Source organism: Nannospalax galili, unplaced genomic scaffold, assembly GCF_000622305.1.
Source record: "Nannospalax galili isolate Female #2095 unplaced genomic scaffold, S.galili_v1.0 scaffold309, whole genome shotgun sequence".
In the NCBI taxonomy this organism is placed as follows: Eukaryota; Metazoa; Chordata; class Mammalia; order Rodentia; family Spalacidae; genus Nannospalax; species Nannospalax galili.
The window spans coordinates 226709-254502 of NW_008359589.1; the positions used below are offsets into that span (position 1 = coordinate 226709).

Sequence of the window (27794 nt, forward strand, 5' to 3'; positions counted from 1 at the left end):
GCTTTATTTAGGAAATGGGGCTTCATAGATATGAGTAAGTTCAGGATCATCAAATGAGGCTATCATCCTGGATTATCTGAATAGCCCTAAAATGTCATCACAAGTGGCATAGAGAGAGGCAGATATTGGAGACATGTGAAGACTATGTGACCACATAGGCAGAGCCTGGAAAGATTCAGCCATACATCAAAGAATGCCAAGAAATGCTGGCCGCAGCCAGAAACTAGAAGAGGCAATGAACAAATTCTCCTCTGGAGACTCCATAAGGAGGGTGGCTCTGCTGCCACCTTGACTTTGGACTTTTGGTCTTCAGAACTGAGTAAGAATATAATATCTGTTGTTTTATATTGGTAAGATTGTAGCCATTTGTTACAGCAACCACAAGAAACTACTATGGTGCTCAGCTGACTGACACACAGAAGACTAGAACCAGAGGACCTTGGGAGCAGTTAGTGCTGCCCTCTCATTCAACAGATGAAAAGCTCACACACCTAAAGAATAAACTAGAGGCAGAACCCTGGCCAGGATACAGGTGTGCCAACCCAGGACCAGTCATTCTGATCCTCTCCACACTGGCTGAGTCCTAGGTCACGAAAGGAAATGAGATGTGCTTTTCATTATATATTATGTCTAGAGGAGGGGTGGCTTGAGTATATGAAGTAAATTTTGGAAAGCACTGTTGTTGGCATCACTACTGAGCTGGACAGTTAGACACCTTCCCTAGGAGTAGGCCAGTCCCTCCTCCATCGGGGATGGATACACAAGCTATTTTAGGGTCACTGGGTTCTAGAGAGGGAAACTGCAGTGTGAGAGGGAAAGCTGACCACTGTAATCACACCACCAACTTGTGGCCAGACCTAAAATTTGCCACAGGTTCTTTTACTTCCTGATTCTTTACTAGGTTCTACTTTTCCATTTCCTCTTTCCCAAATCTGGGTTCTTAAGTGGCAGAGACGGACTTCAGGTATGTGTGTATGTGGGGGGGGTGTCTCTGTGGATGCATGTATGCCTACTGCAGTCTGCTGAAACACTTTGGGAGCCCTTGGGAACATGCACCAGTACACGATCTAGTGAGCTAACCACCATCCTGGAATTATGGAGAAGGCAAGATCTGCCCCATGTCCAAGCAGTAAGAGAAGCAATGGTTTAGTGGATGTACTGCCCTCCTTCCTCAAAAGCATTTGTTCTTCAAGTGTCTATGCTACTATTCAGGGGTCTCCATTAGTCCTTACTCCATCCCAAACAACTAGGCACAAGTTATTCCCTGCTTTAGGGGAAGCAAACATATCCTGAAAATATCCTGACTACTGAGTTCAAATAGAAAGACATACGGAACAGAAAACTCTAGCAGAGCTCTCCGATGGCAGAAGCAGGCTTGTCTCATTCTTTCCCTACACATGTACCTCCCCAGGCACATGCCTCCCTAGCTATTCACCATGGAATAGGGAGAAAGAAAACTGCTAACGAGGAAGAAACAGAACTTGGTAACTTAGCACATGGGCCCACACAGATCCAACCTCAGGTTGTCATTAGCTTGACATTAACCACCCACCACCATGGCTCTGAACCTGAGCTCCAAGAGAAGAGAGGAGATTAACAATGCTATATCCAGATGAGCTTGGAAACTCCTGAACCAAGGGGCCGGCAGTCCTGCCTGTCTTCTCTAGACTGTCAAAGATCCACAGCTTTGCCATTACCAATCATCTCCAACTTGGTGGAAGTTTGCAACTCAGAAGAGGCAAAGGCATTGTGGGACCTTTACTCCCTACAAGAACTCAGAAAAATCAATCTATCCCTCAACTATAAGAAAGGCAAAGGAGGGCTGAAGGGCCCGAAAGTCCCACTAAAGGAGTTGATCAGTAGGGACGGGGATACACAGAGTGAATGCAGAGCTTTTGGAATGAACCAGGATAAAGACTCACCAAGCAGGACAGTAACCTGTCCACCTGTGCCATCTTGGTCCACAGACTGGCTCAGCAGCACAGCAAACCAAAACCAAAATCAGGACCTACTTGAACAGAAGTGCTACCACCCACAGGAGAGAAGAAAGAGGGATGGGGATCTACAATGAGGCTGAATTTCAAATCTGGGACAAAGTGACTGAGATATCATTGAATTGGACTGAGATTGCCTAGATGTGTCTATAATTTTTTTGCATTAGTCAATTTTTTAGGGTCTGAAATTAAGCTCCATAATAAAAACTATGGTTTCTTTTCTTGTCATCCAAATCTGTGAGTGGGGGTTAATAGGCACAAGTGAGTTCACGTGCAGGTCTGACCTCTCTGTGCTTCTCTGGGCCCTTATTTCTCCTTTCTCCTTCCCCTTCTGGAGTTTGCCTTAGGACTTCAGGAAGTGCGGGTGAGCCATGCAAAGGTACAATGCACAGTATTTCTGAGGGATTGGGAGATGACAAGGCAAGGGAGCATGTGTGTATTGGGAAGTGGGCTTTATTTGTGTGACGGAGGAAGGCTATGATCATTTGGAGACCCAAACATGTCCTGCCTGGGACACCTCCACGGACTATGACAAGGAAGAACACTGTTGCCTCACCTCAGTTGCTCAGTGGGCGTCCTCTTCCCTATGCAGCATAGCTCCCAGGTCAGCCCAGCTTCAGGGAGCCCAGGCTCAGCGAGGGTGTTAGGAGGGAAGAAGCATGGTCCCCCCAACATTCCAAAAGCTGTGGATCCAAAAAGGGGGCTTTGCAGAAGGTGTGCTCCATTTCCTAGGGAGTCATAAGAACAAAGCAATTCCTAGTGATCACGAGACCAAGCACAGGGTCGTTCCTGCCACCCATGCTCACTACAGTGAGTGTCAACTTTACACAAGCTTTGGTCTAGGCATTTTACATCTAGTATCTGCCAATGTCCTCTACCTGTATACTTGGTATTGCTATGCCTATTTTCCAGATGAAAAGAAATAGGAAGGTAAGTGCAGACGGCCACAGAGCTAGGAAGTGGCAGAGCAGGATCTTCATATTTGGCATTCTGTCCTATATCCTGAAACTGCAATAATGGAAGATGCCCAAGTAACAGAATCTTCCCAAGGTCATGGGAAAGCAAGTGGAGCCAGTCAGGAAAGTAAGGGAATCTGTGGGAGTCACGTGCTCTGGCTAGCAGCCTTGCCTATGGGAGAGCGGCCCTTTAAGAGCCAGGTAGGTGTGGGGCAGGCAGAGAGCAGTTTCATTTTTGGCAGAAGTAACCGGTGCCCTGGTGGTAGCTTCTAGAGAGTCAGGGGTCACCCTGGCTGGCAGACTGTACCCCGAAACTGGATCGACGGGAGAGAAGGAAGTAGCTAAACGTAAGTGTATGCTCTGGGATCCTGGGACAGGATGCTCTTTGGAATCACAGCTCTGGTAATCTCTCACACTCCCATCTCATGGAGAGGGGTGAGGGCAGGGGGACAGACTGAGTGCTTCTATGTAGTAGAGGAGTGCAGGTGCATATGCCAGTGGTGTAGACAAGGACAGACATGCCCCATTCTTTTCTGCAAAATATGGTGGGTTTGAGAAAGAAGGAATGTCTGTGGCCAGCATATATAACTCTTCCCTTGACATTTAGTCCCCAAACTCCCTTATTCTTCCACAGTTATTAATTTATGCAAGTCACCTCATCTTTCTGAACCTCAGTGTTAATCTCTAAAATGGAAACATAAATAACAAATATCACCCCTTATCTATATGGGTTCAAATGAGAAAATACATGTGAAATAGTTTTGTAATCTCTAGAGCAATATGGCAATTATTTGGTAGTTTTAAATTTAGTTCAATTATTCAAGGATTAATGGAGCACCAGACCTGGGTTCAGATGATACACATAAAGCACATAGCCTCTTCCAGCTTTCCAAGGAGGAAATTCAATTCCTGCTTCTGGGCTTCTAAGAGACTCTGAAATAATTTCTAATTGCAATGCAGACTTGTCTCTACATATTCTTACCACTAGAAACAAGTATGCACCATGGTATCGCTGCCTTGCTCTAAGAAAAAAAACAAGGCACTTGCAGACTGAGGGGAACAGAGCCACTTTCCAAGCACAGGCAGTAGCCATAAGCCATGATTCAGCTCCTAACACAGCATCCAAGGAAGCGTTAACCATAGCCCCCTCAACCCTGTCTACCCTGACAATATTCCTAAGCCAGCCCAGAAGGACAGCAGCCAGCCAAGCTTCACCCTATGTCTCATACCCATTTGTGCAACTGCCACTGTGCCTGGTGCCACCTAGGAGGCACATGTTTTGTGGGGTAGCTTTTGTCATCACTTTTTCCCCTTCACTAAGTGATTTAGTGCTTCCTTAACATCTAAAAGGATGGACCTGTTTCCCAGGTTTCTGTAGAAGGCATCTATCTGGTGGCTGAAAGTAGAGGGTCAGGTCAGAGCCCTATCCAGAACTTTCCATTCATGTTTCACCCTATCCTAGATGTGGTGATATAGCAAAAGAGCTGAACCAAGAGTCAGGAGAGCACAGCTCTATGATCACCGTCTGTGTCTTAGCACACCTCGATCTCTATGGGGTTTGTTCACAAAAACCACAATCCTTCCATTTAGTAAATCCATTTACCCTGGAATTCATAGCTTCATCTCATTCCTACCCCCAAACACCAAGGAGCTTGGAAGGGTAGGCATTATAATTCTACCTCACAGCTGAGTGATGTAAAGTCATCCAGCAAGAATGAATAAGATGCTGTGTAACCTTTCTGATATGATTTTAAAGACTTTTTATGTTATCTATAAAAACAAGCCACTTAAAAAGTATATATATATATATATTGGCACATACCTATAATCCTAGCACTTGGGAGGCTAAGGTGGAAGAATGGAGGGGTTGTGAGTTAGAAACCAGCCTGGACTACACAGAGGGACTGTGTTTCAAAACACATATTACAAAACAGGATTTAAGTGCAGTATAGCTGCTAAGTGCTCTAAGTGTCGTTTCCCTGCTCAAAACAACTTTCTTTCTTTACTATACCTGTCTGCTAGACAACTGTAGCAGCCAGGGACACTTGGTCCCATACATGTCAAAAAAATATTACAATTTGAACATCCCTTAATCCATAATTCTGAAATCTGAAATGCTCTGAAACTCAAAACAGTTTGAGAACTAATACAACACATGTAGAAAATTCCACACCTGATCTCATGTAATGAGTGTCAAAACATAAGTACATTAAACATATATAAAATTACCTTCAGGATATTTACATAAAGCACATATGAAACATAAATTAATTTCATGTTTAGATTGGGTCCTACCCCCAAAGCTTCTCATTACATATAGGCAAATATTCCAAAATTTTAAAAATGAAACCCACTTCTGGTGCTAAGCATCCTGGATAAGGGGCACGCAACCCATACCATCCATGCATTGGATTCAGCAGAGACCATCATCCCTGTCTTGCTCTTCTCTCTAACTCTCTGAGTAGAAGAAGCCTAGGGTCCCAGAGTCACTGTCACTGACACGATATAATGGAGATGAAAAAGTCTTGCCATCTATGCACCCAGATACAGGAAACAAAAGTACCACGCCCTACCTATTGTTGATGCTAAAAAATAACAGCTAATATTTTTCAAGGAGAAGTTTCTCTCTTGGCACCTACCTCTAGGATCAAGTGTCCCTTCACAGAATTGCCTTTCCTGTGAAAGGCAGAGAGGACAGAACAATCTAACCTTTTTTTCTAAATTTGGCCTCCCTGCTCCTTCCTCTTCCCATCACTTCCTCTAAAAGCAAGAGCAGAATGACTAAGAGTCTCTGCTCTTTCTTTTGGTATTTTTAATTTTTATCATCTTAGTGTGAGCATGTGTGTACATGTGTGTGCATGCATGTGTGTGTATATGCAAGTGCACTGCCTGTGCCTGCACGCATGGAAGCCAGGGATTAATGTTGGGTACCTTCCTCTATTACTCTTACCTTGGGGAAATTTTCTATCCACCTGTACTTCCTATCCTACTTCCTGGGGTAGCTGTGAGCATTAAACAAGTTAATACCAGTAAAGCCCTTGGAAAAACTCTGCATGCATTCCTCTAACCCAGGCCACAGTGCTTGCCTGCTGAGTTATGGTGCCCAACCTGGACAGCTCACTCTGAGTCTTGAAAGGTAGTCCAGCTAACAGCTTTCTAGTCCCCTTTTGTTTCAGAGAGAGAGAGAGAGAGAGAGAGAGAGAGAGAGAGAGAGAGAGAGAGAGGCGTCATTAATTTTAGAGGGGAAAGAGTGAAAACATTTTTAAATCTGTCACTCTTCTGACATTATATTATTTTATCTGCATAGCAACTCTATATGATGCACAATTAGCCCCAGTTTATAGATGATGATCCGTAGCCTCAGTTTAAATATGCTACCCCATTGTACAGCCCCCAACTGAGAGACATGAAAGCCAAGTTGGAGGAGTCGGTAGCTTGAGCCGCTCAATCAAATGCATAGCAACCATGAAGCTCAGGTACACAGACACCACCCCACCCTCCTCTGCTTACGTGCAATCGTAACCTCTTTCAGTTGAAAAGTACCTGATGCTAGTTAAAGTGTTTCCTTATATATTCCCCCATGTTCTCCCATCCCAAAGCATTCCCCTTTCAAGTTAGAGAAGTCAAGAATTCTTATACTCATTTTATAGATGGAAAACCTGGGACAGTATATTCTGCCCAAGACATAGAGTGCTCCTCATACCCCATGGTAGGGTAGGATGTTGGACCCCTAGGTTCTCTTCTGCCCTCAAAGTTCTCTTCACGTTAGTTTTCAAGCTCATACTAGTCAGTGCTCGACTCCTTTCTCCATGACAGATGAATGTGGCAGTTCCAAAGAAATTTAGGCAATGCCTCTCCTGGAAACAGGAGAAGAGACTGTTCAGTACAGGCCGAGGAGAAAAAATAATCCAACCAAACCAGCCTCTCCTTACTCTTCTTAACCCCAGAGCTTCCTACTCCTCCAAGTTTGTCCCGTGTTGTCAGAAACTGTCAGCTTGGTTTCCAGTCTCCTTAACTCATGTTCTCTGTCCCCTCTGAAGCCCCTGGGGGCTATGAGAGCTCAAACCTAACCTTCATCTGAAATGAAACAGATGAAGACTTCAGGTTTCTTCAGGGATACCAGAATAGATGCCTCACCAAAATCTACACTATGACAGAAGCCTGGGCAAGCTTTCCTCTGGAAAAAAAAAAGGACACTTGCGAGTGAAAAAAGGTTTGAACTGAGAGCTGAAGAACCAAAGGGAAGCTAACTAAAGTAGATCTGTAAGGAAACAAACGCTACTCTCCAGCATGGCCTACACTTCTGCCCCAATCTACAGTCATAGTGACACAGGTTATAAGTACATTAGGAATCTTAGTAAACAGAAAATTCTGGACCATATCAGCTTCATCAGTGCAAAAACAAAAACAAAAGCAAACCCTTCGACCTTAGTTTAAGGACCAGAAAAGATGCCTTTAAGCATGGTGTATCAGCATGTGTATCACAGCTCATGCACATGGTTGTAACAGAACAGCGATCTTGATTCTAATGTGCTATAGGCTTTGGCTCTTAGGTTTCTCACAGGCAGCAAAAAGATAATATCATCTACTTCTTGAGATGGTAAACAAGAATTCCTGGAAAGAAGCTGTGTTGGAAAAGGCTGATTGACTGATCAGGACATCAATGACTGGAGAGTTTGGAATATGGGAAGTCCAAAGCCAAATTATCTTGGGCCATCTTTAGCTTAGCTTTGTAGTCATTTATTACCCTCCTCTATATTGGACCTAACATCCTGTGACAGATAAAAACCCTGTGGAATGTATGAATAGACCCCTCATATCCACCAATCCAAGGGCTAGGCATGCTGTGAGAGAGCACGTAAGGCCTACAGCAGACTTTTCACCGCTTTGTTGTAACGCCCCTCCCTGATGTCTCCACCAACGTAGTTGAAATATGTCTTGATTTATGGCTTTCTTTGTTCTGTTACTATAAAAGCTTCATGAAACCATTACCACTTTGGAACAAAGAATTGGGGGTGAGAGTTATTTTTGCCTCGACAGGTTTCTGTGTCAATAGACTAAATTACACAAGAGAAGAGCCTAACAAAGTTCTGGCACAGAGCAGGGGTTGAGGACGCTCTCTGCTCTTGCTCTCCTTTCTCTTCTAAGCTGGTTCCAACCACCTATAGGTTGTGGCCTCCCTGAGACTTAGATCAACTGGGCTCAGGAAAAAAAGTCTGACTGAGATGAAAATGTCTTTCCTGATTCTCAAAGCACAAAATTGTTTTGGCTGCTACCAGAGAAAGTGCTCCAAATTTTAACTCTGGGCAAAGAAGAGTTCCTGTCCTTGAAAACATAGTGAGAAGATCCAATCCTGACTCATAAGTATGAAATTTGCATTTCTAGAGGCAAGGACAGGGATGAAAATAAAAGATAACTCCTACTTTGGTTTCTTAAAAGTTCAAAGCATTTGTCCTTCCCACCTGTGACTGCACCCAAGGCCAGCAGAAGGAACCCATGCTAGGTCCCTCAGTACTTTGCGCCACCCATCCCAACTGTTACTGCAAAGACAAGGCTCTTTGAGCTTCTCACCACCCAGATGACCTGCCAGCACCTAATCACATCCAGCTTAGGCTGAGTTTGGCTGAGACCTCACTCCAGGAGTTTATCATTGACCTGGTAAGAAGGTATGGGGCAATTAACCAGGGCGGAAAAAAAACCTTAAGTTGCTACCTTGGCACTCATGTCTGTCCCACCCTCTGCCCTCACTCTTCCAAGGAACCAGAGAAACAGACTACCCTTATCTCCACAAGGAAATAAAAGGGTTTCTTGCTGGGAAATTCCCCTAAGGAAAAGAAATAACCAAGATAAACAATTCTATTGCCTTTGGCTCAGCTAGTAAAGGAAGTCTCTGGGAACAGGACTTAGGGCCAAGCTAAGAGAAGAGATAATGCCCCAGCTCCCTCCTGCTTACAATTCCTTATCTTTATTGGGTGCTCTTTACTACTTAGGGCCTATAATCACTGTTTTCTCTTTTAAATATTCTGTCAAATCCACTCCAAAGTTTAAAGTCCTCAAAGTCTGCTGGGAAAAAGGGATTCCCCTCTCCTTTCTCCTTTTCCTCTAGGGTATGGTTTGGGTCCTTGGATAGTGCAGCCAAAAAGAGGTCTGGGCCCCAATCCTCTCTAGTCCTGGGCTATGTACAAAGTCAATAGGGGTTGCCTAGATTCTCCATCTTCATCTTCCAGAATTCACCAGGCAGAAAAGACTAACATCTACATTTTTGTCTCTGACCCCATAACTGAGTCACATCTCAAGTTCCTAATTTTCTTCCCATAAAATGCTTATTCTTTAAAATTTTTCTTGATTCAAGAATTTCATACAATGTATTTTGATCATATTCAAGCCCCCTTCCCCCTTCTCCCCACTCTCTACCCTCACCGTACCACCCCCACCACTGACTTCATGTCCTCTATTAGCAAATGAAAAACCCTACCCATCTTATACAACACTTCTGAACTGGGTGCCAAAAAATCATAGTGTCAGTGATCTATAATTCTTACACACAGGTGGACCAAAGTAAAATAAAGGCCCACTCCCTTTCCTTCATACATGTTTTTGGGTCAGAATACACTCAGATTTCTTGGAATGGAGTTTTCACACTTGTTTTCTGTTTCTCTTATACACTGTTTAGGCTTGTCAGTAAGGGATTTTTCTTTCTGGGAGATGAGAAACACTTGGGTTTTCTCATCAAAATCAGTTATTTACAGTCCAAGTACCTGCAGATTACATTTTAGCCGTATTAGGACATCATTTGGACCATTTTGGTTCAAGGTGTTCTCCAATAGGCAATTCCCCACAGGGTTTTACTATGGTTAAAAGTTAACTACTCACAACAGGTAGCAGTTAGCTCACAGGCCTCCAACCCAAGATAGTCTGGGTGGCAGTTGGGATGTTTCAGAGCTTCACACGGCAGCTTTACACCAATGTCCTCCAACTTATTTTCTGAAATCTGGAGACTTCTCAGGTTCCTATTACTGCTGAGGGCTGCAGCCAGGTCTTGACAGCCACTGGATGATGATGATGGCTCAGTCAAACATGGATGTGCTGTGCAATGGCTGCTCACAGGCCCAGTTCCCAGCAAGGTTTGGCATGGTGAGGTGGTTGTAACCACCTCTTGGCTGTGCCCACAGCCTGGCCTCCTTACTCAACTTTGGCTACCAGCAGCCAGGGGGCCCAAAAGACCCTGGTGGTAGGCAGTCAGGCCAAGGGCATAGCTATACTGTGCACAGACTGCCAGACTGAGGGCAGGGCTCTGCCTGCCAGGACATGGGTGGTCAAGCTGAAGTGTTTTCTTCCTCATGGTTGAGGACTCCGTTGGCCTTCTTGGTGTCCACTGTCCTCAAATCTTCCTCCATATCCAGGGGAGCAAGTGAAAAGATATTTTCTTACTGGAGTTACGTCCTTTAAGCCCTTGCACCACCCCCACCATTGCTCCAGTGCCGCAGCCAAGCTGCCGCCCTCTTGGCTCTCCAATTATTTTCTTTCTTACTTGCCAAGTCCTGAGTTCAGAATTTTGAGATCAATATACAAGTACCCATGGTCAGGAAAATGTTCATCACATGTGATAAGGTTCCTCAAATGGTCTAGCACACGCACTCAGTCTTTTGGGAGCTGCACACCCACCCACCCACCCATGCCTCCTTCTGCCACCATCTCTCCAAGATTCTTAATAAGATCGTTTTGTGTCTTTTTAAAAGGGAAGTTATAAAGCTCAAATGAATGATATCAAAGATATTCTAGTCTCCAAATCACAGGACTAAGCGTCAGAGGCATAATATCAGATCTGAGGCATAATACAGTGGAGAAGCAGATAGCACAGACCCTGGAGCCATACAAAGCAGGCTTCAGATTACCCGCAGCCCCACTCTGACAGTGCCCCCTCCACATAATTCTTGTGTGAAATTCACAAACCCTTGTGTACCTTTACAAATTGTTAAGCTGCATTTTCCTGTCTCCGTTTACTCATCTGAGCACACCCAAAAATATGTCAGCCCCTTCCACATCCATGGATATAGAGAGGGCAGCTGAAACAAAAAAATGGGACCATATTATGGGGTACCCGATATTGTCTCCTGGACGATGATGCAGAAGAAATGTTGCCAATGTCCCTATCCCAAAGGAACATGGTGCTCAGGTAAGAAGACAAAAGGTGTTTGTAGCTACTGAAGAAGGACTGCACTGTGGGGTAAGGGACTGGGAGTTGTTATCAGGAAGGAAGCACCTCTCATCCGTTCATTCTTTCAACAGGATAAACATTACCTACTAAAGATAGAAAGCAAATAGGTGTTACACAACTTCATCTCCTTTTGATTATTGTCTTTCAGCATCTTACACAAGAAGTCAGACTAAGTGGCACAGCCTCCTTGGAAGCCACCAGCAACGATGCTCTTCTTGCTCACCTTCCTGTTAGCTGTCTTCCCAGGTGTGTCTGATGGGCCCAGCTTCCCCAGAGCTCAATCACCTTCCTCCCAGAATCCTTGCTTCTAGGATCCTAGGATCCAGCTCCATGGGACACTGATATCAGAGTCATCCCCAAGGTTGTCCCTCACAAGATGTGAATTTCTATAAGACAGGGTCACAGAGAGGCCACACAGAAAGGTCATGTCTGAAAACGAGCACTGGAAAGCAGGGATGGAGATGAAACTCCCAATTTTAAGAAAATTGGTGAAATACCTTCTCTGGAGCTTAAAAAAAATTAACCTTGACCTTAAACCAAACACTTTTATGAATTATATGATTTGGAGGAATTAATTATTCTTCCTGTCCCTTACTGTTTTCATTTGGATAAAAGGAAACAATCTACAAAGTGTTTCTAGAAATACAAGAAAATAGGAGCTGGAGAGATGGCTCAATGGTTAAAAACAGTAGCTGTTCTTGCAGAAGACCCAGGTTCGAATCCCAGCACGCACATGGCAGCTAACAACTGTCTGTAACTCCAATTCCAGGGGATCTGACAGTCTCTTCTGTCCTCTGCGGGCATTGCATGACACAGGTGCATGTACCTACATGCAGGCAATACACGCATACACATAAAATAAAAATAATAAATAAAATTAAAAAAAAAGAAATACAGGAAAATTACAAAAAAATGATATGTTTGTTATTCATTGTCCTTGAAAAGATTATTAATGAATTAAAATTATAATTGAATTGAATTATGATTAAGCAACCATTTTATTTAGTAAAGGAGATGTCTAGCTTACATGTAGTATCATGTAAATATAATCAACTAAAGGCATACACATTAATTAGATAATTGCATTCCTGTGTGGCTATGTGGATCCTTTCAGCAGACTTGACCTTCCTCAGGTCTCAGAAAACTCTTGTTTTCTGTTCCCACAGTGGTCTCCACGAAAAGTCCCATATTTGGCCCTGAGGAAGTGAGTAGTGTGGAAGGTAATTCTGTGTCCATCAAGTGTTTCTACCCAGACACCTCTGTCAACCGGCACACCCGGAAGTACTGGTGTCGGCAGGGAGCCAATGGCCTCTGTACAACCCTCATCTCCTCAAACGGCTACGTCTCCAAGGACTATGCAGGCAGAGCCAACCTCATCAACTTCCCAGAGAATGGCACATTTGTGGTGAACATTGCACATCTCACCCAGGATGACTCTGGGAGCTACAAGTGTGGTCTGGGCATCAATAACCGAGGCCTGTTCTTTGCTGTAAGCCTGGAAGTCAGCCAGGGTAAGGATCCAGGTCCCTTGGGCTTCTGGGGGGAAAGTGAGGAGGAGTTATCCCAGGTACAATGAGAGAGCTTGCTTGGGGAAGAATTCCTGGCAGAAGGGTATCCTGGCTAGAATCTAGTCACCTCCCTCCTGAGGCAAAGACCTTTCATAATAAGACACGGAATCAAGACATATGAGGCCTATCTAGTAGAAATGAATAAACCTTTCTAGGCTTTCTGGGTATCTTGAAGCCCTAGCTTAGATGGGTGTTAGGAAGATGATTGCTCTTGTTATATTTGATAGAGGTGGGACACGAAGTCTCAGGAGGCAGAAAATGCACCAAGAGATTTATAAGAATTCTTAAATTCATACCATCAATGTTCCTTTATATCAAGGTTTTGGGGGTCACAGAAAGTTTCTTTATAAATGGATTTTAATGAGATCCATTAGTCCATCCGAACTATCAGCATAAATTAGATTCTTATAATAAAAAAAATATAGATTCTTAGTTCTTGACCAATCACCAGGACCCCGAAGAGTTGGGTCACTAAGGCTTTCTGACAAGAGTTCAATAGTGTGGGCACTTTGAATTGTCGGGGACAAATTAAAAGAAAAAGTTTAAAAGGAGGAAATTTGGAGGGACTCTGAAGATAGCATTGCTCCTTTGAAATGTGTATATCATCAACTGTACCCCAAATAAAGAGGGTATTTCTATGCTGATGAAGATTCATAACACCACAGATCCTAACAGCTGAAAAGTACTCACAGTTGATCCCATCTGGAAATCTAGGAGAACACTGCAGATACTGAGAATATAGACACTGATTAAACACTTTCAATAGCAGACTTGCTGCTTACAAAACAGGCCGGAATATTTGGATTACTGTAAATTTTAGAAACTTCAATTGAGATGTACTGCAATTCTGCACTTACATTTAGTCTGTTCATTTCCACACATGTTAATCTGGAAACTGTCAAAAATCGGTGTTGAGCCAGTCACAGCAGGGAAGGCAAATGTAAGGAAAATGTCTGTGTTCTCCAGTCTATAGAGATAGAGCCTAGATTGGATATAATGACAGATACAGAAGTTCAGGAAGACACAGAGAAGGGAGAAATTAGTGCCAACTTGGGGAAATCTGTCTGAAGGAGATGGTAATCAAGGTGGGCCCTGAAAGACAGAGGGGATGAATGGGTAATTGATGCCCTCACTCATGATAGTTGTCATAGCTAACACCTCCATAACAAATGACAGGTTAACCAGAGAACACACAGCTTCCTTTAACCAAGTTTTACATACAACAACTTTACAACAACTCAAAAAATCTTATTGGACTTTGGGTTCCATGAGGTAGTGATGGCCAAATAGAGATGAGCGAGTCCAGAGCAGGCGTGAAGTAGTGATAGAGGGCCATAAGCCCGTCAAGACACGTCTAGGCAAATCCTTCTTGGCCTCGCAATTGCAGCGTTTCTTCTTCCTGGATATTAGGGAGAAACCCCCAGCAGGGAGGGCTTAATATGTAGAAAGTAGATAAAAAATGCCTTTCTGACCAGCTGTTACAGAGAAAAATGAGAGAAGGTTAGATTAATATTTTTAGGTTTCATGGATGGCTTTGATAAAAGGGTCATAGTTCCTACACCCCTCCTTGAAGAAGAATTCTAGTCTATGGCCTGCCTTTGGGAAAAATAAAGCGGAAAACAGAAGGGCAAGAGAATGTCAGAGAAAAGCTTTGCTTTTTGAGGCCTTCACTTTCATGTATCATTTTGTAAGCTCCAACAAATTCTGACAGTGCCCTTTTAGGGAGGAGGGCATTCTGGGTCATAAGCCCACCCAGAACATCACAGGGAATAGCAAATGATCCTATGTTACAAAACAGTGAAATTACAATTCTCCCTGTTCCTCATTCCACAGGTCCTGAGTTCCCTGATGACACTCATGTCTACACAGTGGATACGGGCAGAACAGTGACCATCAACTGCTCTTTTAGTCCTGAGAATTCTCCTAAGATGAAGTCCTTTTGCAAGAAAACAGACCAGTCCTGCGAGTTAGTCATTGATTCTGCTGGAACTGTGAACCCTAACTTTAAGGACAGAGCTCGTCTTCTTATTCCGGGGACTTCCAAAGATATGTTCAAGGTCATCATTGATCACCTAAAACCCAGTGATGCTGGGATGTATGTCTGCCAGGCTGGGGAAAGTTCTAGTGCTGACAAAAAGAATATTGACCTCCAGGTGCTAGAGCCTGAGCCTGAGCTGATTTATGGAGACCTGAGGGGCTCAGTGACTTTTGACTGTGCCTTGGGCCTTGAGTTGGCAAATGAGGCCAAATATCTGTGCCGAGTGAGTGACAAGACCTGCGATGTGGTCATCAATACCCTGGGGAAGAAGGATCCTGCTTTTGAAGGCAGAATCTTGCTCAGTGAAGACGGCAATGGCCGCTTCAGTGTGTTGGTCACAGGCCTGAGAAAGGAAGATGCAGGGCATTACCTATGCGGAGCCCACTCTTCTGGTCTGCCTCAGGAAGGCTGGCCCATCCAGGCTCAGCAACTATTCATCAATGAAGGTGAGCTCCCTGCCCCCGAGAAGGGAAGTAAGAAGGGTAACACAGGATGGCAGATGAGAGACTGGCTTAGCTCCCTGAGTGTATTCATTAATGTCAGGGGCAGCCCTGAACTCAATACAATATGGGAAGCAGTACAGGAGAGCTAGGAAATGCAGCCTCTGTCTACCTTATGTTAGATCCCAATTATTCTTATGTTGTCAAGGGTCTGTTGATGGCTATCCCTGGTTAATAGGAATAAGGACAGTAAAACTTCTGTTGGAGCCATAACTTACAGATGAACTCAGTGTCATGGTAGGCCATATGCCCCTTCCATCCTACCCAACTCCTGAGCAGGCAGGGTGTATGCCACATCCCTCATACTCAGATGGGAGAACATTAGCATACCCTGCTCTTCTAGATTCCTGGAAAACAATGCCCCAGTGTCTTAAATGTTCCACTCCCACAGCTCTTAGTGTTATTATTCAGCACAACCTGGCTCATCATACACACTTCTGTGAGCCATGGACATGGCAAAATAATTAGAACCCCATTTTTTCTCTCCCTGGAGCACCTCACACAGAACTGTCCTCATGAGAAGTAGCAAGCTAGTACTCGCAGTTCAAAGTATCTATCCTTATGGATTTTCCTTAAGGGGCCTATCTTCCTAATACAACCTTCCAAAGCTCAACTCTGGGGGCTCATCACATTTCTGACATCTTCAGCCACCCCAGGTTCTCTCTGGATGCCAGCATTATATGCTGTACTCTTTGAGACAACTCTCAAGGTCTCTGAGTACTGAAATTATGCCAAAAATTTATACTTAAAGTCAAATCCATTCCAAATATATTTTCTTATTATAGGTACAACACATTGAGACATTTTTGTAGGATAAGATAAGAAACAGATTGAAAACTTATCTAGAGGGAGATTTTGTAAGATATCAAAACAAGAGGGGCCAACATTCTCTCTTAAACACTTCCATTCTCTGCTCAGAACAAGGTGGGAAAAAAGGAATGAGATATCCACACTGGTGGTAAATGACCCTGGAGTCTGGTTCCAAGGCTCCAGCTATGGACTGTGACATGAAGCGAATCTTTTTCATTTTCTGAGGAGTAGGGAGGCAATTTGTCTAAACTTCTCTTTCTCTGTCTCTCTCTGTGGTGGAGACTATGGTAAGAAAGTTGCTTGGGATGTGTAAGACTGTTTGGGTGTTTTTGTCCTTTCATGTGTCATCTTTGTCTATGCTTCTAGAGACTGTGATTCCCCATAGTCGCTCTGTGGTGAAGGGTGTCGTAGGAGGCTCTGTGGCCATCCTCTGCCCCTACAACCCTAAGGAAAGCAGCAGCCTCAAGTACTGGTGTCGCTGGGAAGGGACTGGGAACGGCCGCTGCCCACTGCTTGTGGAGAGTGAGGGGCTATTGCAAGAGCAGTATGAGGGCCGACTTGCACTGTACAAAGAACCGGGCAACGGCACCTACACTGTCATCCTCAACCAGCTCACCACTCAGGACGCTGGCTTCTACTGGTGTCTCACCAATGGCGACTCTCGCTGGAGGACCACATTAGAACTCAAGGTCGTTGACGGTGAGAGCTGGACCAGATGGGGAAGGAGGAAAAGGCCCAAGACTGCTTCATCAGCAGCAGTCTCGTTCTCAGATACCTTCTTCCTACCTCGCCTCCCCCCATGCTGGGGTAGGGAAGGCCGCCTGTCACATTTTCATATCTGTGACAAACACCCACCTTTCAATCATCACTTCCCAATATCAGAAACATTGGCCTCCCTTCAATAAGCAGGTGTCACTTGACGTAGAAGATTGAAGGTGGCTCTTTGCATTAAGTCTAGAAAAAATGTTAGCATAAGAAAAACAAACAGAAGTCAGTGAGCAAGGCTGTAAATTCCATAGTAGCCTCTGGACTGATCACGGTTGCCATCAATGATTTTTATATTAGCATATCCTTCTGTTTCTTATGTATTTAGCATATATATTTATTTACCATGCTATACACAGGGAAAATGCAGACAAATCACCACAACCACAACAGTCCTTTCCCTGCAGCATATCCAAGTCTCAATTTCTGTTCCTATTTCTTCTTCCTTCCCTGTTCTAGGAGAACCAAGTCTCAAGGTACCCCAGAATGTGACTGCTGTGCTGGGAGAGACTCTCAAGCTCTCCTGCCACTATCCATGCAAATTCTACTCTTATGAGAAATTCTGGTGTAAGTGGAGCAACAAGGGCTGCAGCTTCCTGCCTAGCCATGAGGAAGGCCCCAGCCAGGCCTCTGTGAGCTGTGACCAGAGCAGCCGCCTTGTCTCCCTGACCCTGAACTCAGTCAGCAAGACAGACGAGGGCTGGTACTGGTGTGGGGTGAAAGAAGGCCAGTACTATGGAGACACTGCAGCTGTCTATGTGGCAGTTGAAGAGGCAACAGGGGGTAAGTCTCCAAGGACAGCCCCTGCACCCCACAGTACCCCCCATGGCAGGGTTCACCAAAGGTCTCTGCCTAAAAGCTTCTCAAACAGGAGTAGACCTTGAGTTTTACTATAGGAACAAAAGAGTAGGAAGCAAGATAGTAGTGGGATTGCTGTTTAATCTCAGTGTTAGGCCAAGTCATATAGGTGCCCCTCAAACCAGAAAGTCCCCTCTATATCTAGAGATATTTTATATATAACGATTTCAAAGTCACATTCACATGCAATATACTCATTTTCCTTCCACCTACAAAGACTGCTCTCAAAAGGTGGCTAGATGCCTACATTTCAATCAAGAAAATTAAGACACAGGGCTGAGGATAAAGCTTGGTGTAGAGCATGTGCTTAGGCCTAAGTTCAATTTCCTAACATCAAAAGAGTAAAGGAAAAAGCAGTCAATGCAAACTTGTCTAGTAAGTTTGTATTCGGCCTCTGTTTAAAATGTCATATGAGATGTCTTATCTGGTGAGGGCATTTTAGCCCCTGGAAATCTCAAGAAGTCTGAGTCCAGCAAGACTGACACTAGGGCCGGTTGCTATGCTATTGCCTGGAGGCAGCCCTGTCATACTCAGCTCCTAGGGCAGGGTTTCAATACTATGAAATGTCTCACTGTCTCTAAGTAAGAAGGCAGCTTATAATCACAGCTGGATCCATGACATAGATCCTTCAGGATGGAAATAAACCTGGTAACAGTGAGGTAATGGTAGATAGAAATAATCTTGATGCACTAGAAAGGGACATGACTACCAGGTCTAATGCCATTCCAGACTGCACCTCAGCAGCCTGAGGTCTGACCCTGTGATTCCTCCCTAACCTTGAGGAGTTAAGAACACAGAGGAAAGATCATAACCCAGCCTTTGTTTGCTCTGCTACAGGGTCACGCCATATCAGCCCAACACATGCAAACATTGCTCCTGAGGAAGAGGTAATAGAATCGAGTGTCAATGAGAATGAGAACAAAGCCATTCTGAACCCAAGATTTTTTGCAGAGGAAAAAGTGGTAGAGGGAGTGAGAGACCAAGCTCATGAGAACAGAGCATCTGTGGGTGTTGGCAGGTAAGTAGTAGATCACCATTCAGAGAACACTCCAAAGGCCAAGGCTAGACCAGTAGGTCCAAACAGCAGAGTCTGAGAGAGAACAGTGACAGGCTTATGCTGTGGGGGAAGGGGAAGTTACTCACCCCTTCTCTCATGGCTGGGGCAGTTCAATTCAGTCTCGCAGGCCTGAGGTATAGAGAAGGCCTGGTCCTTGCCTTACTAGTTCTAGAAAGTTCTTGGGAAAAAGAAATTTGAGGGGTGGTGTCAAAAAGACAGAGTAGATAAAAGAATTCCAGCTGGGGGCAGCCTTCCAACACATCCAAACTGAACCCCAAGCCTCCCTTTCAGTGATGGACTGACTTAATCCTTCTTGCAGCTCTGATGGACAAAGAGGGAGTTCCAAAGCCCTGGTCTCCACCCTGGTGCCTCTAGGTCTGGTGTTGACAGTAGGGGCTGTGGCTGTGTGGGTAGCCAGAGTCCGACACAGGAAGAATGTAGGTGAGTACCAGGATGCTCCCCACCCCACCTCCAGCTCAGAGGCCTTAGCCCCAGCTCGGCTGTCCATCACAGTCTTCCCATAGGCTCGTATAAAAGATACTGAGAACAGATGGAAAGATATGGCTCTTCTTAACTGAGTGCTGCTGTACAGATAAGGTCTCTGGAGAAGGCCGTCTCAAGGCTCAGGACTACCAGGACCTGGGCTCTGGCCTAGTTAATTCACTACTCAGCTATGTGACTTTGGTATATCCCATTTCATTCCTCAGTTTCCTCATGACTCAAGACAGGGCAATAGTAACTACTTCACAGAGCTGATTTAGGAAAGAATGGAGTGCTGTGTACTCAGTCATAAACTGGTAAAGTTCATAGTCTTGACTATTCATGATAGGAAGTCAGATCATTTTCATTTGCTTTGGAGGGAGTTAGAGGCAAGCATCAAGAAGTTCTACTCCTTGGTGTCCTGCAGCTGTGGCAGGTCCTCTCAGGGAGGGTATCCCATCCTACTCTCCTTGACCCTGGTCTTATCCTCACCCCAACTCCTCTGCCAAACAGACCGGGTTTCAATAAGAAGCTACAGAACAGACATTAGCATGTCCGACTTTGAGAACTCCAGGGATTTTGGTGGCAATGACAACATGGGGGCCTCTCCAGACACCCAGGAGACAGTTCTTGAAGGAAAAGATGGTACGTGTTGAAAGAATGCCCAGTCCTCAGGAGAGCAGAACTGGACCTGCTCTGATTGAGGGAGGGACCAGGGATGGTGAGGACTAACCACACTCTGTCCATGCAGATCTCACGAACACGGGGGACATCACCACCGAGCCTGAAGAATCTAAGAAAGCGAAAAGGGTAAGGGCGAAGGAGGTTCTGCTGTGACAGAGAATTGGGGTTACAGTTGGACATCAAGACAAAATCATCCCCACACAGAGGCTGACCCCAGAACACGGATATTGATGTAGCTGAGGCTGCAGATGGAGGGGGATGCAGTAGTAGGCTGTGAATCTACAGGAGATATGTGCACAGGAGGGAAGGTCACTGTTAATACTAGGGATTAAGTGGATGGTCTTCCTGTGCTATGAGCCCTCGGGCCTTTCCATGGGTCACTTCCTTGAAGATTTCCTCAGGACTAGCCTTTTGCCTGGGTCTGGAAGACATTCACTCATAGTGGGTCTCTTGATCATAACCCAAAATCCTTGTTCACCCCAACCAAGTGTCACAAATCCTGAAAGAGGCAACTCCTGCCTTTGGGATATAAAAGGCTCTTTAGGGTGCTCCCTTGCCTCCAATCCTGAGGCATGGACACCTGTTACCATATATGCTTCCCCTCATACTTCCAGAGACCCTGCATTTGGCCCAATTAAGATATGAAGTTAATCCTGGAGATGACTTCCCTGCCAGCTGCATGGTGCGGAAAAGCTACCTCTCTAGGCTAGTGGAGAGACAAAAACAGCCTGGGCCTCCTCATGTGGACTATGGGCACGTAGCTTCTAGGGACGGGCCCAGCCAATACAGGTTGTTCCACCCCACTTTGCAGAAGGAGGTAGTGAGACAGTGGGAGATATTTTTAGAGGCTGCAACTTTCCATTTCTCAGAATTTAGTTCTTCCTGCTAAGCATGGGAGCTTCATGTCAGCCTGTGTTGCTCCAGCAGAGATGGTGAATTCAGGACATCAAGTGCATGCCCTCCCTTTCAACCGCTCCACTGATGCCTCTCCTGTTCCTCCCTAGTCATCCAAGGAGGAAGCTGACATGGCCTACTCAGCCTTCCTGCTCCAGTCCAGCAACATAGCTGCCCAGGTCCAGGATGGCCCCAAAGAAGCCTAGGCAGGGCTGACCTCCTGCTCCTGCCCATGACAATCAACTTCAGAATCACACTGATCCAAGCACAGCCTGTGCTCACCTGTCACCTACCTGTCATCAGAGGTGTGCTGGTCCCTTCTTCGGTCATCAAAACCTGGTCTAATTGTACCTGTTTGGGAGAGGATGTGAGGAGTTCCAGTCTGCAGCTTTCTCTCTGTTAAAAGATTAATGTGTAGCTAAGAAGTCAAATCTCAGAAGGGGTCTCTGAAAGCAGAGGGTTCAGAGTAGGGGCTCATTTCAGGAGGGAGAGACATGTGGAGCCTCTCACACCTTTATAATGGCGTGTCAATGTCACTTGTCTCTCCCTTCCATCTCTCCCTTCTTCCCTTCCTCTCTTCTTCATTCAAAAGACACATCTGAAAACATATGAGCATCCAGGTGTCTGCTAAAGGCTGGGATCCCATCCTCAGTCTTTCTGTAAACATCACTGAAAGAGGACTCATCTCCCAGTTTCTTTCTTACCACTTTATCCTCACCAGGGATACCTCCTGCCTCTGCCCTTATTGTACAACATAATAAAACGCCCGCAGTCTAAGATATCTTCCCATCTCATAAGTAGGGACACAGGAGTTCTGAGATGGGAAGAGATTTTCTCTAGAGCACCCAGTGAGATAAACTAGTATCCAACCAGATTTGACAGCTCCTACCCTCTTGACCTGGGATCTGTCTACAAACCCTTTCTCATTATTGGAGGGAGAATTTTAGAATGAGAAGAATAAACCAGGCATGGTGGATGTACTTGTATCCCTGCAATCAGGAGGTACAGGTTCAAGGACATCGTTAGCTACATAGGGAGTTTGAGACCAGCCTGAGATACATAAGACTCTGTCTCAAAGCAAAAGAAAGAAGAGGAGGGGAAAGAGGAAAAGAAGGAGGAAGAGGAGGAGGAGGAAGAGGAGGAGGAAGAGGAAGAGAAGGAGGAGGAAGAAGGGGAAGAAAAGAAGAATCAATGGAAATTTATCTTCCCCAGCCTAGCTTTATCCCTTACTGTCACATTTATAAGAGACAGACAAACATTTATAATTCCTTGTATTTGAAAAGTTTTGAGCAGAAAGGATGAAGATGGAGCCAGGAGGGCAGCTGATCTACCAAAAGTCAAACTGAAGGACTTTTCCTCTCTGAGCTCTACACTTCAACCAGCACCTATAGCACACTAACAAATCAGAAATATCACTTAATTAATCATTAAAGGCCATGATTGCCACCAATGAGACTCAGACTGCATTTGTTCACCATATCTCTGGTTTCTACTTTAGGTACCCCAGATTATGTGTCCAAATCAACAGCCTCAGCCAGAACGAAGGCTGGGCTGAAAAGATCTTAAGCACAATGCTTTGACTACAGATACTTCCTTCCCTGATCATCAGTCTTTCTCCAGTCTCCTCACTGGCCTACCAGCTGCAGTGCTGAGTCCTAATGCCTTGGCCCTGGCCTAGATCAAAGCCTTAGGTTCCTTCCCCAGCAGGAAAGACAGATGCTGTGACTGTGACTAAGAATGTTAATTTCCCTCTAGCTTCTCCTGTAGTGATAGCAAGTCATTCCAAGAGAGCTCTTGCTATAAGATGTGTCACTTGTTATCACAATATTATCTTCATCCCATTCCATTTCCCAAGCTGCTTGCAGTGTCACTTAGAGGGCTCTCTGCCTGTGGTAGAGGTTCCAATGGCCAGCATCCCAACCCTGAGCTTATCACATAGCCTATCCTAATCCCTGCAAGCAAAGGCCAAGAAATGTCGTTAAAACCACAGGTGATCTCATATTATTCCTAGGTATTATCAATAGGCCATCTGCTCCTGAGGAAACTCCACATGAAGGAGGAAGCTGGTTCACAGGAGGACTTGAATTTTGGTTGGATAACATTCAGTCCACTTGAAGCAGTTAACTGTGGGATTAACTGTGGGATTAACAGTGATAAACAAATTAGCAATGACCACTAACCAGTCAGGGAACTGCTTAAATATTTGATGACAAGGAAAATTCCTCCAAGTTCTTAAATTATCTTTTGAAGCTCCTTTATATGACAGTATGACTGTACATTAGTTCTTAAGACAAGTGTTAAAGCAATTGTTTTATTTTATAAAGTATTTTTTAATCTCTAATTGTTCAAGAACACTTCTTCCAAGAACATCAGACATTAATATTGAATGTTAGAGAGGAACCACCTATGCTGAAATCTATGAAGCTTGTTCCTAAGGCAGAGAAACATCTAGTGTACCCCACCTCTACCCATTCCCCTAAAATACTTTAACTGTGCTAGGGACTCTTTGCCATAAAAATAATGAGGGATTGTCTCAGGAACAATACTATCTATGTGAGAGAGGGCACACTATATAAAAGGCATACTGAGGCCAGTGGCCCAAGTTGACAATCAAAAGAGAGATCATCCAGCCATGTGCACTAATGTGCTCTAGAGATTCTCTTCCAAGGCAGTTGGTTGTTGTGACACACACATAATCCCAGCACCAGGGAGGTTGAGGACAGAATACTGTGAGTTCTAGCCTAGCTTGGACTATATAGCAAAACCCTGTCTCAAAAGTGAATGAATGAATGAATGAATGAATGAATAAATAAATAAATAAATAAATAAATAATAAATAAATAAATAAATAAATAAATAAATGTAAAAGAGAAGATTTCTGGGTAAGATAACAGACTAGAAGTTACCTCTGTATGGCCTAGTGAAAGAGAAGAGTAAAGATAAAAATGAGTGAGGCGTGGTGGCGTGTGTCTTTAATCCCAGAACTTGAGCGGCAGAGACAGGAGATCTCTGTGATTGAGGCCAGCCTGTTCTACATAGCGAGTTCCAGGCCAGCTGGGGCTACAAGGAGACCCTGTCTCAAAAAGACTAAAGAGAAAAAAAAGATAAAAATGAATAGACTTCCTATAAGAGACCTGAAGAGCACCGGAAACACACAAAGCACAGTAGAAAAATGTGGGAAAACAAAAACAGTCGACCCAGAGCAAAAAACATAAGCCACGGTGACATACGGGCTGCAGTCAGTGGTAGCTACCAGGGAGGCACAGTTTCCCCTGAAAACAGGCACCACAAAAGTGGCAAGCTATGGGGTTTGAAAGATGGTTCAGTGGATAAAAGCACTGGCTGCTCTTGCAGAGAATCTGGGTTTAGTTTCCAGCATCCATATGGTGGCTAACAACCATCCATAACTCCAATTCCAGGACCCAATACCCTCTTCTGACCTCTGGGGGAATTGCATGCATGTGGTACACTTACATACATGCATACAAAACACGCATACACATAAATAAATAAAATATTTTTTAAAGCAATGGTATAATAGAGAAAGACTGGCTAGACTACAGTTACAACCAGAAACTAGATACCTTGTAGTCAGAAAAAGCCAGAGCTCTGGGAGACTCTGGTGAAAGCACTGTATGGAAGCTTTAAGCTGAGACTCCCTGAAAGTACCCAGAGGGCACCTAGCCTGAGGAACTTGAGAACACACCACCTCTTCCACTGCCAAGACAAATGAGAACACAGGAACACAATCTCCCTGATGGACAAAAGATTTCTCAGACAAAAAATATAGGACACTGAGGCTGGAGAGATGACTCAGCAGTTAAAAGCACAGGTTGCTCTTGCAGAGGACCTGGGTTCTGTTCCCAGCATGTACATGGTAGGTAACAACTGTCCTTAACTCTAATTCCAGAGTATCCAACGTCCTCTTATGGCCTCCGCAGGCAGTGCACACACATGGTACAGTTACATACATGCAGGCAAAATACTTACATACATTAAATAAAAAATAATAAATAAAACACTTTCAAAAAACGTAGGACACTGGCAACAAAAACAGTCAGGATTCAGTTCAGAAGAGAGTGCCCAGCGGCAAAAGTAAACCCAAGTATGGGTGTGCTCCCACATTCACCTCACAGAAAGCCCCGCATGCACAGTATATCCCTAGCACAGCAGAGATGGAACTGCAGCTAGCAGCAAATTCCTGAAGAGAGTAGAACCCCACGCAGAATTTCCTCTCAGCAGTGAAGACACACTGATCTAACGTGTTTGAAGTCCCCATGCTCTCCCCCACAAAGACTGCTATAAAATACAAGTAGAGGGAGAAAGAAAAACTGTATTCATCCCAACTAGGATACAACATTGATTAATGTTGTAATACATTCTATTTCACTTTATTTCTTTATTCTAAATTTTATTTACTTTTGTGCTTTAATTGCTTGGTTGCTTTGTTTCAGCTTCAGTCTCATCTAAATAGGCTTTTTATGACTATCCTTTCTTTTCCTGCACCTATCCTATAACATTTTCTCTTTTGTTTTTCTTAAGTTTCTCAAACAATTTCCTATTTCCCTTTTCCCATTCACTCCTTTTTTTTATTTCTTAGTTATTAATTCTCTTAGCTCTAGAAAACTATTAATGATGTTTTTCCAAGCCAATAATACCATGGCGCTGCTGTCTCTGAACCTGACGGAGAACACACACATGAAGCACAGAAGGGTCCACTACTGAAAGCTAACACCAGGACTGCTGTGGAGTCTGTATCTGCTACTGCGGTCTCTACCCTTCCTAAATAGCATGAGAAACACAGGGCCAAGCAAAACCAACTCAGCAGGGAGACTTGCACGAAATAAAAGAAAGAAAAGGAGTGGGAAATGGGAAAAACAAAAACCAGAGGGTGCATCCATTCTGACAGATGTAGAAAACAGAAGGAGCAAACATGAGAAAACAGGCACCATGGTGCCTCACAAGCCCACGTGCCTCAAGACCAGAAACAAAGATCATGAGACAGATGAAATGCTAGACAAAGTTTCAGGATTCTATTTTTAAAAGTGTCAACGACCACACAGAGAACGCAAATAAGCAGATAAATGAAGTGAGGAAATCACTTCAGAACCTAGAGAGGAAAGTTACCAAAATAAATGGAAAGTTCAGGAATACAGAAAACAAATATAAAAACAGGAAAACTTCAGCAAGGAAACTGAGATTCTGCAAAAGAACCAAACAGAAATGCTGGAAATCAGAGAGAATCAATAAACTATAAAACAGTGGAAAGCATCATTAACAGGTAAGAGCAAGCCCCTCTCCAAGAAAACTCAAAAATCTATCACGGATGGAAGACAAATTAAAGACACATACAATTTTTTTTTTAAATTAATGAGAGTGACAAAAACTTTCAAAAACTCCAGGATACATTCAAATGACCAAACCCAAGAATCCTCAGGATAGAAGAAAGGGTTAAGATAAATCTAGGACCATAACTAATTTATTCAATGAAATTATAGCAGGAAATTTCCCAATCCTATAGAAAGAAATATATGTGCAAACACAAGAGACATTGAGACCCCAAGTAGATATGGCCAGAGAAGAACCTCTCCGTAACATACCATAGTGAGATGTCAAAAATTCAAAACAAGGAAACAATATTAAAAGCTGTAAGGAAGAATACCAACTCACTTACAAAGGCAAACACAACAAAATAACATCAGATCTCTCGCTCATCAGCAACCTGAAAGCCTGGGAAGCATGGATTGACACCTGGGAAGCACAGATTGACATACGGCAGGTACTGAAAGCAAACAACTGTCGATCAAGATTGCTATCCAGCAAGGCTCTCTCTTAAAATTGAGGAAGAAATATGAACATTTTGAAATGAGCACAAGCCAAAGCAGTTCATGACAGCTCTGCCAGCACTCCTTAAATACTTGAAAGGATCTGGAGAGATGGCTCAGCAGAAGAGTGCTTCCTGCTTACACAGGACCCAAGTTCACTTTTCAGCACCATGTCTAGCAGCTCACAGGCAGATTAAGAGGACTGGCTGCTCTTGGAGGTCTTAAGACTTGGGCTCAAATCCCAGCAGCCACATGGCAGCTAACAACTGTCCATAACTCCAGTTCCAGGGGAATCTGATGACCTCTTCTGACCTCTACAGGCACTGCGTTACACAGGTGCACTTACATACATGCAAGCAATACACTCATACACACAGATAAAATAAATAAAATATTTTTAAAACTTAGATAAATGGGCCTCGAGACCCTATTCAAAAGACACAGACTAGCTAAAAGGATTAAAAGCAAGATGCAGCTATGTGCTGTCTTCAATAAACACTGACAATCTGAGAGTCAAAAGATCCATGAATCAAATGGAAGACAAAAACAGATTTCCTTAGCTATTCTGATACCTGATAACGTAGGCCTCAAACCAAAATGAGTCTAGTGAAGAGATGTACTGAATGTATTAGGAAAGTAGAAATAAAGAGTGACTTTGAAATGAAACTAGAAACTTGATGTGACACTGTGTGAAATAGGTAAGTAGATAAGAAGCTAAGTCGTAACCTAGCAGCCAAGCAGAACCTACGTGAGTTGAGTGCCTGTGTGTTGGTGATAAGTGACCACATGGTGAGAGCCATATCTCAAGAAACCACTGAAGTTACTGATGTAAGTCAGAAGAACCCCAGCCAAAAAAGAAATATATAAAATCTGGCAGCTCAAAGATTCCTTCGATGCTTGGCTACACGAGACTCTGAATCCGTGGGCCTCATCCCGATGCATCGCCCGAGACCTGAGACCAGCCTGAACTCTACCCAAAGCTCTGCCCAAGACCAGACCAGACCGGAGCCTCACCTGCCACGACCAGACGTGATCAGAACCTGCGAGAGACAGCTCCACAGCCGGGAGAGTGCACCGATCATGGCAGACGAGAGAACCTCTCCACACAGAGTGCCTGAAGGCTTAACCTCTGGAAGGTACTCCCTGA

The 27794-nt window shown here is 44.2% G+C and overlaps 1 protein-coding gene and 1 non-coding gene across 2 annotated transcripts; both read left to right on the plus strand.

Moving 5' to 3' along the window:
- Positions 1 to 3163: 3163 nt before the first annotated feature.
- Positions 3164 to 21924, plus strand: Pigr (polymeric immunoglobulin receptor). Its single transcript, XM_017795646.2, has 11 exons — positions 3164 to 3297; positions 11317 to 11414; positions 12335 to 12679; positions 14570 to 15220; positions 16451 to 16783; positions 17309 to 17632; positions 18545 to 18725; positions 19084 to 19205; positions 19758 to 19889; positions 19996 to 20054; positions 20933 to 21924. The coding sequence occupies exons 2-11, from the start codon at positions 11375 to 11377 to the stop codon at positions 21026 to 21028; spliced, it is 2283 nt and encodes a 760-aa protein (XP_017651135.1). The 5' UTR covers positions 3164 to 3297; positions 11317 to 11374; the 3' UTR covers positions 21029 to 21924.
- Positions 4879 to 5009, plus strand: LOC115068506. The gene has a single exon (XR_003847856.1). It is a non-coding gene; the product is annotated as a small nucleolar RNA SNORA63 (small nucleolar RNA).
- Positions 21925 to 27794: the final 5870 nt, after the last annotated feature.